General features: G+C 35.4%; 1 protein-coding gene across 1 annotated transcript; it reads left to right on the top strand.

Moving 5' to 3' along the window:
• Nucleotides 1-11,426: 11,426 nt before the first annotated feature.
• Nucleotides 11,427-14,275, top strand: LOC144430703 (uncharacterized). Its single transcript, XM_078118743.1, has 11 exons — nucleotides 11,427-11,537; nucleotides 11,606-11,798; nucleotides 11,881-12,061; nucleotides 12,136-12,309; nucleotides 12,377-12,537; nucleotides 12,603-12,810; nucleotides 12,881-13,002; nucleotides 13,078-13,282; nucleotides 13,350-13,656; nucleotides 13,724-14,025; nucleotides 14,095-14,275. Exons 1-11 carry the CDS (start codon nucleotides 11,502-11,504, stop codon nucleotides 14,156-14,158), a joined length of 1,953 nt encoding a protein of 650 aa, XP_077974869.1. The 5' UTR covers nucleotides 11,427-11,501; the 3' UTR covers nucleotides 14,159-14,275.
• The last annotated feature ends 206 nt before the right edge of the window (nucleotides 14,276-14,481 follow it).

Raw genomic sequence — 14,481 nt, 5'->3', positions numbered from 1 at the left:
ACTTTGATTTTACTGTTCGTATTTCAAGGTTTTCTCAAATGCTATTCCTCTTCAAAACGACAACTACACTGCTAATGATTCGCTGAAAACCTTATTGGGGAAACTTTGCTCGCATCGTGTTGGAGATTTGGACTAGAGTTCTAGCGTTTCGATTTTAGCGTACTGTAGACTCCAAACCTTGTGCTTGGCGCAAACAGCAATACCTTGATACGATCTTAGTTGAACCTTGCAAAATCCCTCCCCGTTCCACAATCTCATATAATTTTTAAACTTATATTGAAAAGGTTCCATCCACAGCACTTTAAATGTCAATGTTGAAAGTTAATCACCAAGTAGCAAATCGAGAAATAATGACAGTAAACATATAGGTAACTTGCAGGTGTAAATAACGTCTTGAGAAAAAATACAGAACGTCCAAACCGGGGTAATCGGTTTTACAAAGGTGAACAACCTAAATCACAATTGGGATAGATAACTTAACTGCGAATAAATAACAATAAAGAATATTCGGTGGAGCAATAATTCCTATTCAAGTCATAAATATATAACTAATCTAAATGAAATAGTCCTAACAACTAAGCAAAGTCTAACTGTCATAGTAACTAAATTAAGCTATACGAAACCTACTGCATTACAACCATAATCTAAGAATTACAGTTACAGTCAGCAAAACACGTCTCGATAATCAAAGATGCGTGCAGACATCGACAAGTCTAGAACGGCTCGATGTGACATCACAAAAGGGTACGCGTAAATAAAATCGAGCAACAAGATTGCGACACTATAATGTAAACCAGGGCTTCCCAAACTTTTGAGCCTGCGGCCCCTTTTAATATATATTAAAATTTTTCGCGGCTCTTGTCAACGTTAAATAATGCCGAACAGTTCGAATTATGCATTTTTGATGTTTTATTGGCACAGCTAATTCTCAACTTTAACATGTCTACTCAATAACAAAAACAAGCACATTATTTATTCAGATTAACGTTTTTCAATTATTCAGTGTAATGGGTTCGAATGCTTATGCATAGCAAGGCTCAATGTATGTTTATACAGGCCTAAATTATGAATTACGATGTCTGGCTACCGACGGCATGGTCCTTATCTCGAATTGTTCACTCTGATTGATCAAACTTAGCATAAGGCAGCATTTTGTGCGACGCCAAATTATCAAGGAAAAAACTCATGGCGCATTCACACAAAAATATACTGCATCGAAACAAAACACAATTTTGTCATCGTTAATAGGTACTAAATGTCTTTTGAGGTTTTTAATCATGTAGGCCCGAGGAATAAAGCCAAAAAGTTAACGTTTCTCTTTTTTATCTCTGCCTGGGTTTTCTTTAAAATGCTAAAGAAATCACCCAAGTTTGATGAACTTGGTTCAGCAAATGAATAAACTGCAGCCTATACGAAATTGCAGCATGTAGGGTTTATCTCTTATATTACGTAACAATAGACCCTACGTACAGAAAGTAAACACATAGAACGGCAAAATGACTTTGATTCATAACACGTCATTTGAAACAATAAAACATTTAGAATAAATATGATGTGTAATATGTTTCGAGACGCACTCAGCGCATCGTCTTCGTAAACCCCTAGCTCAATGATTAAAGCCGTCATTGTTATGCAAACCGTAAATCGGGTTTTGCGATCAGAATATGCATTGTTATGCAAGTGCGATCATTCTACCGTGTTTCCCGGGGATAAGACCAAGCCTGAATTTTAAAAAAGATTCCAATATAAGCGCTCGCTTTTAAAAAGACTTAGTCGATAGCGCAACTTTTTTTGACTCAATCTCGTGGAAGTGCGTCGTTTTAATTTTGCTAGGACGTCGCAAAATTTCGTGATTCGTGAACCTTTCAAACAAACCATATTTTCTACTTTCACTGGAAAAAAGAAAGATTAAATCGATCTTATCTGTGATGTTGCTATAACAGAAAAGTTTAATTCTGGAAATTCGGTTTTCTGTAGATAAAGATTATTTGTCTTTGGTTCAAAGAGCGTTGCGCACTCCTATCTTCTTTGAGATTTATTATTTATATAAAGCAGGCTTTTCTACCAAGGCCCATTAATTGCGATTTCACTGACTGTCGTTAAGTTTTGTTGGTTCGTTTATATGAAACTCATTGCGAAAAAGATCTTTTATTAAAAGGTATCAATTCGTATTTTCACGGGTCGCAACTTGAGCATATTTTTGAAGGGCGTCACAATACGATGAAGTTCGAGAACCACTGCGTCCCAGTCGATCGCATGAAATATTTCTTACTTTTTTAAATGGTTAATAATCTATACGTAGTAGTTATTTTAAATAAAAACGTGCTATTTATAAGTAAATGGAAATCGGTATTCATATTTTATATAATGAAAAATCTCATTATTCTCTATCCCAAAAATAAGCCCTAGTGTTATTTTCGGAAGAAAATTGAAGACAGTGTCTTATTTTCGGAAAAACACGGTATTATGATGATGTATCCACTCGGAATCGTGAAATATTTGTTTTACACTATTTGTATAATAATTGTATTTTGAATCAAGAGTCTGAAAAAGTACAATATATATGGTACTTTGTGTAAATTTGGTGTTCTCTTTGCGGCCCCTAAAATTCGTTTCGCGGCTCCTTCCAGGGCCTCGGCCCCTAGTTTGGGAAGCCCTGATGTAAACAACTTGACTACAAAATGGAATTTGATTATTAGCAGTCCGTAACACATCGGGAATCCTTCATCTGATTTGTCCAATGATGACGATTTACCGATTTGGCCAGAATATAAAAAAGACAAAGGTGCGTATAAGACAGAAATAATAAAAACAGAGGCCCTTAAATTAAACAGAATTCACGAAATGAGGTACCGGTATATATATATTACTGAATCTAAACTTAGCTTCTAAAACATACGACGTAACTAACATATATAGCTCACATGTATATGGATACCTAGAAGTTTTATATAGCTAAAACATTGTTGCATTTTTTTGCTTGTTTATATGTTTTGAAGTATGTAAAAGTTATTGGAATCAAGACTATTTTTCTGCATTACACAAACTTCCGGTATGGCATTTGATTTGTATTTTAAATATTTATGAATATTGAAATAATACAGATCCGAGTAAGAGCTGGCTACACCTTATGATACAAGCCCCAAGAAGCACTATACAAAATGAGTATTTGGAAGAGATTTGCGACTTCTGGGACAGCATTAGGTATGGTGTAAAAGATGATTGTTCTGAAATACCAAACATTACCAAAGTAACATCAACATCGCCACTTGCCACTTCTACCAGTAGTGGTGAAAATGTTGGAAAAATGCACAAAATTTTGTTTTTATATTACACTGTATAGAATTACAGAATATATTGCTATTCTTTTCAGAAATAGACAGTCATTTTTCCCATTAGGAAATACTCATACAGACGTTGGTTTTCATTAGCAACCTGTTTTATCAATGTCGTTGTCATTCCTCGTCTTATAAAATACTATTTCAGCTGAATATCCAAGATTCCATTTTGCAATTTGAAAGTTATAGTTTGTCGATTTCTAATATACATTGGTAAAAAGCAAGAAGCGAGTCTCTAGTCATTCAAAGTACATTGCTACTTCAGTATCCGCGAGCATTTCCCAATTTTTTTTAGTTTCGAATGTTTTGTTACTTTATTTTATATAACATAAAAATATGAAACAATGTACAGATAAGATAATCTCAGGAACTTTTATATGTCTTTATAAAAGTTTCTATCGGATTTTGATTTAATAACAATGAAAACTTATGAAACCGAATAGTGCACATAGTTTCCTTCTTCCGGCTACGACCGAATAGAATAACTGTGCTTTTGGCAAAACAGTGTTATTTAAACATGTTTTCTTTAGCCTAAAAATAGTCTTTCAGCTTGTATCAATACCGAAAGAGACAAAATTATAACAGTAAATTAACACAGGTTTATAAAATTAGTTTCATTACCAACTAGTTGTTTGCAAGCAAAAGCACGAAAACTGTTGTTATAAAATGTAAATAGTGGTTCATCCATAATTATTTCAATATAATATATTTTTGCAGGTGAACAAAATCGTTCAAGAATTTCAGTGATCTATTTAACAAAGGATTATCTCATACCAGCATCATATTTTGGCGTGTTGAAAGTCACAAGCACTTAGAATTTGGAACCAATAATTGAGATTAATACACTGATAATATCTTGCCAAATGTTTACTTGAATAAGTACCCCGGCGTCTGTAGTAAGCTGTTGATCATTTGTGATCGACACCGATCCAGTGGTATTTTCAGTGGTTTCTCTTTGCACGTAGCCAGTTTCATCCCAAAAATTACAAACACTTTCTTTATATTTTTGTTTCACCTCACTTGCTGTATTTATAAGCAAGTAATTCCAGTCTGTAAAATGTAGAATATTTATTTCTAAAAGTCTATAAAATATTATTTGCTACTCTCAACAAGCTATTAGCGTATTAATAACATACATCGGGGTGAAAAATGTTTTATATTAAAGTTTAGCTTTCCAATTTTGCAATAGTCCCCATACTGACAAGGTCAAGTTGTATATAATAGATAAGATATATGCACAATATTATGATTAGGAATATATTATGTTGAAATTCACCTCTCTCCCCATTTTTAATGTATTATAATTCGGACCAGAATAAAAAACCTTCACTATATTTCGTAAAGTCTTTGGGAAGATTTCCGGCCACAAAAAAAACTAGCCCAAAATGTACTAAATTGATCTTCAACTGATTCATCTTCAGCAGTGGTGTCGGCAGTTCTTGAAATTTCGAAAATGGATTTCCTGGTCATTCGTTGGTCTTATGGCTGATTAATTAAGACTTACCAGTTTCTAGTAATAATCTCTAAAATTCGATGTTAGTTGACTAATTCGCCATATTCAAATAGGCCTTAACATCAATTGGAGTAATTTTGAAACTTTGAAATTCCCAATCTGTTATATTAGATATCAGAACCTGGGTGCTCGATAACCAGATTTGATTCCCCGAGTCTTCACTTTCCCATTAAAACAGTAAATATCATTTTCTCGTTATTTTTGTCCAATTTCTTTACTGGTTGGATCGTAGTAGTATATATTTACGGTTGGATAAATAAACTTGACTTGACTTCGGGAAGCGACGCCTATGGTGAGCATGAAAAAAGTAACCAATAATTACGACTTCTTTGCCGTATACATATATTACTATTAACACAGTAGACAGGATTATTGTATTGAGCACTTACCGAACTTCTTCGAAATGAACGACTACTAATACCCTGTTTTATTGCGATTATTAGCAGTAACGCACGTATCTAGCAGAACTTTTCGATCATTTGCGTGAAAATAAACTGAGGAATTGTCGGAAGTATTTGTTGCATATCTGAAAAAAAAATTGCAAATTGTGAGTTCAATTAATGAAGTCTAAATCATTAAAAGCCATATCCTAGTCATTGCAGATTGAGATTTCTAGTTTAGCGCTGTTTAGTCTAGCCACGATAGGTCCTATCGTAAATTTTTGTACCCTTTGATTAATACGGCCATTTCAAACCAACGAGCTTCCGTATCTACATTAGCAGCAGTTCCTTACTATATATCTCCTCATAGGTGTGGACAAGATGATTCAGCCCAATTATCGCATTTTTTAAAATCGAAAACAAAGTGAATAATTTTTGAGCGAATATTGAAAACATGGGTCAAGCTTTCCGCCATGTTACAAAATTGGCTCGCTTCATTAACTAACTACGGTTGACACGAGAATATGGTTAAAACGCACAGATTGATATAGACGAATTGAATAACAATAACAAAATGTAGAGTTGCGATGGCTTGCAAATAGATTTGTTCATCTTTTTTGCCATTAGAAAACTAGGATAGACAAAAGAGTAATCCGTGAGAAGTTTTTCATAACTAACACGATAGTCTTTATCTTCCGTCAATAGATACAATTCTTTATACTTCTCTATAACGGATGTAGCGATGTCGCCATTAAACAAAGCTTTGGTAGCAATCTGAAAATATTTCGCGTATGAAAATGTAAAATTTTCAGCGAACTGCATAATGGACTTAGTGAGATTCTTAACAAATCGACCAATCATATATCTTTGCAATAGACTAATGCTAGACTAATCATGAGAGCAATGCTCAAATATATGTATACGAAGACCAGCTTTCCTATAGGTTCTGTGACGATAATTATTGTTTTATGTACTTTTATTTGTATTATTAATGGTACATTCGCCAGTAACCCTGGCCACCCCCGCACAGGAGGCAAAAACGGTATTTATAAAATAAATACAATTAATTTTAACCTAAATAATAAAAAATGGAATAAAAGTATAATATAAAGAAAAAGTAAGACTTATCTAACTGAACCAGTCCCTCAAAGAAATACTGACTGCTAGAAATGAATAGATAAATATTTGGTAAGTGGTACGTTGTCTGGCGGATAGTACATTTTAAGATAAATAAAAAACGCGTCAACGGCAGACACGGACAACTCACAGAGAAAGTCAAATGCAAAAATACGAAATATCAAATTGTTGCTAGGGGCTTCTAAACATAAAGAAAATGTAACTGAATTATAATTACCGCTCGCCTTTTCCTATCAACCCGAGGAAATTATGAAACAATGGAAGTGATAAAATTTGATAAAGTATCAGATTAAAATGAAAATAATCAAACTAATAAATCCATGTGGAAACGTGTTTGAATAACCGCAAATTAAAATTGGGACAATAAAGGCAAGCGGTGAAATATAATATATATATGGCATCTATGTGGGTCCAAGCCCATCGCTGAGCGTGAGTTTGTGGAGGCAAGTGGTGGAGAAAGGAATAAAATACAAACAAAATAATTTTGAGCCACATGACATGTGGACTTAATTTAATGAACAAAGGGCTCAAACGACCAAGAGAAACCACCAGTGAGAATCAACCGAGCGAGTATGAACAATTTATTTACGAAACACACACACAAGCTCGCAAACTACCAATATATGCCAAGAGGAAAGAAGAAAATAGGACAGAAACGAATGCAGTGTCGGAAAAGAGGGTGAAGTCAGATCAGCCGACACTGTCAGGAAGTCCACACCAGGCCTCCAGACGCGATGAGAACCCCGAATGGTGTTCCTAGCGCAGTTACGGTAGACCGCCGTAGCGGCACCTACAAAGCACGAAGAGCAGTCTAGGTACCCGCGGCATAACTGCCAAGGGAACCAACCACAAATGCGTGAAACTCCACCATCTTGCCAGTGGCAAGAGCAATGGAGCGACATAACTCTTCATACATTGAGTGCTTCCGAGTGGCCGCATCATCTATGGCAGCCTCGCAGTTGTTGAACAGGCACACCACATCGAGTACTACGACCCGAGACTAACCAATTTTCTTGAAAATCAAATCGGCCGCAGCATCTCAGCTGTTCTGGCATTTTGCTCTCGACAAATTACGTCGATATCGCGTCAATAAAACCTGACAGGTGGTATAGGTGAGCCGAAATTCCGCATATGCCGAAAACCGCCTGCGAACGGATCGCAACGGCAGAAGATTCAATCGAGCTTTCAAAACCCACAAAATCTCAAACTGAGCGGGAGCGACACAGGTGGAAAGAAAGCTATTTGAGCAACTAACCGGGAAAATGAAAGGAAACTGTTTTTTTTTTGGTCTCGCAGCTTGCCCCACCGACTCAGCCAACGGGTGTTGGACACATGGTGAAACACCAGAATTAACTTTTTGCCTCTCTCGATCAGGAGGCTGTTAGACAGCTGGCGGTTATCTTGAATTTCCCCTCCGAGGATATACCCCAGCAAAGGCCGATACGGCGACTCATAGGACGCAGTTTGCCCCCAAAATCACCACCGATGCGTCGTCCATCTGGCTCAGATGAGTTTTAACGGGTGAGAAAGTTGATTGTCGGAGCCTGCGTCTCCTCCTAGGCTCGATAAAATTTTGCAACAATCTCCGCGGGCAACCTTCAGGACGCCTAGACCCCCGGCCGTAGCCGTGGGGTAGAAAAACCAAAATACATTCGGATAATGCTCCTCTCTCTATTTAATGCAAAATTTGGGGTCTTGAACTTGGAACCGGAATTCTTCAAATAATGCGATAATATAAACGCGAAGGCCATACACGAATACATGGACACGAAATCCAAAACGAGACAATTCACCATCAATTTCCCCAAATCATACGATGTGCTTGACGAAGCTGTATTGTGAAACAGCTAATGTACGATAACTTACTAGTACCTGTATCAGGGTACCGGTATCGGTAACCAGGACTTTTTATGTCCGAAGTTAGGCAATTTAATACACAGCGATCTTTAGCAAAGATATGCAAATTTAACATTTTTGTCCGAAATCAGGCAATCCAATACACTGCGCTTTTTATCCTAAATATGTAGGTTCAAAATTTTGGTTTGAAGTCAGCCAATGATGTGCAAATTTATAAATTTTGTCCTGAGATAGGCAATGTCATGCCAATTGAAAAATTTCTGTCGGAGTTTTGCAATTCGATGGTTTTGGGAATGGAAATTAATTTCACTATCAAACATTCCGAACTGAAATCTTTATTATGTTTCCTGTTTATATTACAGTAGTAGTTTAGTAATGGAAGCTTTCCTGATCGTACCTCGATGAGCACCGCATCGCACGAAATACGATGGCGGAACCGCCATACTGTGCGCTATTCTTAATTGTGATCAGGTCATCGTACACGAAAAAATAATCCCATGAAGCCCACAAAAACTTTGGAAGGAAATGAAAGGTATAGCCCTCTAGCAAAATATTAATCTATAAAATTTTAAAGCAACAGGTCGGGTAGTTGTTAAAGAGAAAGCAAATTTTTCTTAAAGATAAAAGAAAATAACAAGAATGAGAACAACATAATAACCAAACGATTTATAGGTCCATTTCGTGTCTAATAATTGTAATATTCGGAGAACAAAAAATTGCAGATCAAAACCATAGTATTTTGATTGCGATGAATCATCATATTAGTCATCTATTCTGCAACGAGTATGTTTTCCAGCTTTTCATTTTAGTCTTTTTTTAAATGGATGGTGTTCACCCCCTCCAGTTTCTATTTAATGTACATGTCTGGATAATATGAAAAATAAAACCAATGAGCAGCGGTAATTAAGCGAATCACGTATAATACCGAAACAAATTTTTTTTATAAACTTTGCGCAAAACTCATTGCTGCCAAAATGTCGCAAGTATGGTTAAATTTTTGGTTAATAACGACCAACTCGATTTAATAGCGCAGACATGCGGAAATAATATCATAACAACCCAATTACATTTGGATATATAAAACAAGCCCATATTTGTCTGCGTTGATAAATCGTCCGGAAAAGGGGCGTTGACAATGTAGTCATTTCTTCCTAACTCAGGCTTTTTTGTCGTTGTTAATTGACCCTCGTGTCCGTGAAATTAGACATTGTCTTCCCTAATATATATACGAATCATGGCAGAGCCCACAAACACTAAGACAGACACCTGGAAATTATACATTGTGAATAAAATAACTGATGAAAGCTTTTTAAATGCAACGAACAGAGATAGTGTTTGCGTCCCAACGCCGCATCATCTCTTCTCCTTGTTTCGATGCAAGTTTCAATGACTTGCGCCATAAAATACATGCGTATAATGAAAAGAATTGTTCTATTCACAAAAGTCTAGTAATACTTTTTGACGTTAAGATATTATACTTGTTGAAGGAGCAACTGGAACGCGTATTTAATTGAAACATTCTACGCAAATTGTTGAAATTAACTTTGGTTTGAAGATGAATGAAGTGATGTTCGAGTGCAATTATGCCTGAACACGAGTTTTAACAAATTTTGATGATGGCTGATCTTCGGTTTTCAATTATCCACTTCTTACAGGATGTAATCACAAACATTGTTTTGCTTACCATTTTGAGCATCTATTATCTAAACAATGACATATTTTGTTTGATTGACGTTGTCAAACAATATTTGACGCGAGTCAAAAGTCGAGCTGCACATTAGCATATTGAATATTTCCTGAAATAGAAATATTTATGCATGAGGAGAATCCGGGAAATATTGATGATGTTTGGAAATTCGTTTCGAATTACAAAAAAATATCCTAAAGTCCAAATTTTTTAAAGCGACCGATATGAAACTGTCCGCTAGATGCTGGTTAAGTAGTTGAAATATTCTTTTGGAATTAAGTATTCTCGGAGAATGACAACGTCAATCAATCCATCGAAACACCAAAGTTCTGCTTGCAAACGAGTATGCAAAATAAACTGTTTGTTCTAACATAAGGATATAAGTGCTTCATCAAAAACAAATGGTTTATTTGTGATAGCATTTATACGGATAGTACAGATCTTGATTAAAAATATATTAATCTTTAAAATTGGTATTTAACTCAACATTTTGTGTTTTTGCTTTGAATATGACAGAAATAAACTTAAAATATTTAGTACTTTTCAACTTTACTATACTGAAGTAAGATTCAAATGTTTTGAGAATTCGGAATTCGGGAATAAAATTTTCGACTTTGAGACCTATGACGAAACGTTATGAAACTGGATATTTTGACTTTATTGGTGTTTATGACGACCGTCGTCGAGTTCCGTATAATCCTGTTTTGTGTCGATCTCGATATTAATTCAATCTTTTAATTTGGGGGTTTTGGTTGGCGTTAGTTTTATAAGTGTTTAAATGCCAGCAATTGAACAGAACATAAAATTCGTTTTTGGATTAATTGAAGTATTCTACACTAATTTCCGCTAAATCAACTTGGAGGTAAAAAAATTGTTCCCAACTCCAATACCACTGACAACGAGTGAAATATACTTCGTGAGCAAAATTCATGTCCAAATACCTCATATTACAGTATCCAATCATTATGGCTATTTCAGATACATTGCCAGTGATTATATTAGCAGGGAAAATTTTTGATTGATTGACGCTGTCAAGCATGAGAACGTCAATCAATCTATGATTCAAATGTCGTACATTTTGCTGTTAAAACAATTGTATGCGTATACCAAAGAGTGAATAATAAAATAAAGTGTTGTTGAAAAACTTCTATTTTTTAGTAATGCTGTTCAATTGGATGTAATAGCTATTCACTAACTATCTTCAATCCTGAAGTTATATTTATATAAACAATGCGTACTGATGAAGTGAATAGCGATGTCGAAGTGGTATCTTATGAGTTGAAAAATTATGTACTTCACAATAAAAAGATTAATTACCAATTACCTTTTTACTAAATGTACAATGATGGAAGATTTGAATGAAATAAACTGAACTTTCTGTTATAACTACGGCATAGCGATTCAGGTAAACATTTGTTGCGCTTCTGACAATTTCAATCATTGTGGTCGAGACAAGAGCTCACTAAAGTAACATTAAAACCTAAAGGAGCTGGTACTTGGATTTTGAAGAGAGGGAAGAAGTCCTATATATACAAGCGCACAACAGGGATTCGACAAGTCGTTGTTCAACAACCTGAATAAAGACGATCATGAAGATTTTATTGTTACTTCTAGGCTGTTTGGCCGTAAGTATTTGATAAATAGTGCCCTTCGTTTCTTTTTATCAATTTTGCCTAAATTATAATGTTTACAGGTTGCCAATGCCGCTCTATACCAACCGAGTCATTGCGGATATGTTACTTACAATGTCGGACAATTTTACCGAATCAATTACGGATGCTACAGTTTCCAAAGCTACTACTGTCCTGCTTGGTTCACAACGAAATATTACTCTAATGTTCTGAAGAGCTATCCAGGAGAGAAATGCACAGAGGATGGATTCGAAGGTAATTCTGAATTGTATCTTAATATGTTTTTCTGAATAATTTGAGAAACACACATTTTGAGGCATGAATTTTTGTATTATAGAGATGACGGTCGCCGTTTTTGAAACTGAAGTTAAAAAACAAATGAAAGAAGTGGCCGATAAAATATATCTTGATATGCAACAAAAATATGATGATTGGGTTGAAACTGCAACAAATCAAAATACCGAGGCAAAGACAAAGCACGAAGACGCTATCGAGGAATATACAAAGCAGTATTTGAAGTTTGTATTTCTTCTTACAATTTTTTCTTACGTATTCTTTTCTTACTCAAATTACTAACATCGTGAATTTTTAGAATTACGGGATTGCAGGAAGAGTCAGAAGAAATGAAGGAGACCAACAAGAAGGCTATTGAAAATTATAATACAAAACTAGATTCATTGTTGGAAGAGGCAAAAAAAAATTATAACGATGACATGAAGAAAAGATACGCTTGTGTGCTGGAATATCACGAAAAACTTGTCGAGAGGTGGGTTACTGTAAGTTTAAATGTCCGTTAACAAGAGAACAAAAAATTCGAACCTTTCTTATTTCAGGTCTGTTACATGCTTCACCACTCGTTTAGCTAAAATGGAAGAATACAAAAAAGCTCTCGAAAAGCGCGTGACAGAGTACGAAACAAAATATAAATGTGTCATGGAAGCCATCGTAAAACAGAGATCTGAAGTGTTCCAAAAACTCATATACAGAGCCCATTGTAAGTTTTTTCTATTCTTTCGAATTTTGCACATACTTTTATTCACAATGGAACTTTACATTTAGGTTCTGAGGATTGGAACGGAGCAGACGTTAATGCAGTTTTGGAGGCTTTCAAAACTAAAGAAACTCAATCATATCAAACACAGTTGGACGAATACACCGCGAAGCTAACTGCAGCTATCGGAGAACTTGTAAAAAGCTACGCATGCGCTTATCAGTGCGCATACGGCGGAACTCTCTGTTTTGGCAGAAGTCAATTTTACACCAATTGGTAATTATAAATAAATGGCAGGTACATTGTATATATCAATATAATTCTACTCTTGGTTTTTTCTTTATAGTCGAAGTATCGGGAAATGGTGGACGTACAAAATTACCACCCAAAGAAGTTGCTTCCGTTTCTTGACCTACAAATTCCAATACAGGACAATCAAATACAAGGAGCTGAAAAAATGTGAAACCGGTTAGTGCAAGTCCTAAAATGTTTGCTCAGTTGTCTTTATGTTTCACTGAATTTAATGTTTTTATTACACTTAAGATGAAGTTAATATCACCGAACAAAAATTCAAAGAAGACCTTGATAATAAAGCTAAGACAATAATTGAATCCATGAAGAAAACATATGATGATTGGTATGCGCAAGCAAAAATAACTAATCAGAAGGCATTGGAGTCTTTCAAAAAGATTGTTGATGAGAGACACAAATGTTTAATAACGTATTATAAAGCAAATTACTTAGTACAGTAAGTGTCACGGTGAATAAGTATATCATAAGATGACATTTGGCTCAGTTGCTCTTTATATTTCTAGAAACAATTGCATCACAGCAGATAACTTGACTTCACTAGAAGAATATCAGAAATCATTGGACGAACAAAAGAAAAAAGCGATTGCAGAGTATGAAAAAAAGCTTGGGGAGCGCCTTTCTCGCGCTTCCAAGGCATACACTGACATGATTGGTTGCCACGAGCAAAGGCTCAATGAGCGAATTGCCAAATATGTTGCACAATATGCAACATGCCTATCTACCAGAAAGACAAAGATCGAAAGCTACGTAAAGTGCTTATCGGAACGGTTTGAAAGAAGACTGAAATGCATTACAGAGAGATTGGAAAAGGTTGACAGTGTGAAATTTTGTTTAAAATATGTATTTATATTTATATAATTCTTGCAAAAATGTTTAGATTGCCCAACTCAGAACGGAACAGTATTTGAAACTACTTGAATTTTATATGGGCAAACCACTCGGCAACGAAGCTCAAAAATTGTACAACGCCTACGAAGAGAAAACGAAGAAAGAACACACCGACATAGTAACCAAGATTGAACAAGACTGGGGGAAACATCTCAGTGATCTGAAGGAGCATTATGCTTGTGGATTCAAATGTACATACTGTGTGCAACTTCGAGAACTTAAGATCACCTATAATTATGGATGCGTGTTGCCCACGTCTTCTTCTTATTGCTTTGCTTACAAGCAATTCTGGTAAGTCTTAGTTAGTTTTGTAATTGAATTGAATCAGAGTTTTTCCTGTTTAACATAATCCTATTTCAGCACGTACAAATCCTACCGCATTGTCAAGTATGACGGAGGCTTCAGATATGTCAGATGTATATAAACACCGCCGACATCAACCGAACGACAAACGACCATGGAAATATCTTAGTTTTAGATTAGGCTGATGAATTTATGCCAATTGCCTTTACCATCTGCTGATATTGACAATAAATTCTAAGCAAATGCAAATAGAAGTGTTATAATGTGGTTAGAAGCATTCTTAGTGACCGGGATTTGATAGTACGTGTGGATTGAACTCTATTTCTATACATTTACATGTAAAATTGTATCATGCAATAACATCAGTTACATACTTCGCAAAGCACAAGGCGCTTTATTTTTCAACATGCATGCTTCATACTCCTTGTAACCTCCTTTATTTGC

Source organism: Styela clava, chromosome 12 (genome assembly GCF_964204865.1).
Source record: "Styela clava chromosome 12, kaStyClav1.hap1.2, whole genome shotgun sequence".
Lineage (NCBI taxonomy): Eukaryota > Metazoa > Chordata > Ascidiacea > Stolidobranchia > Styelidae > Styela > Styela clava.
This window is presented reverse-complemented; position numbering and strand designations above follow the sequence as displayed.

Coding starts and splice junctions, on each gene's coding strand:
- LOC144430703 (XM_078118743.1), top strand. CDS start 11,502: ATGAAGATTTTATTGTTACTTCTAGGCTGTTTGGCC. Junction 12,062..12,135: donor TATACAAAGCAGTATTTGAA/GTTTGTATTTCT, acceptor GTGAATTTTTAG/AATTACGGGATTGCAGGAAG. Junction 13,657..13,723: donor TTACAGAGAGATTGGAAAAG/GTTGACAGTGTG, acceptor AAAAATGTTTAG/ATTGCCCAACTCAGAACGGA.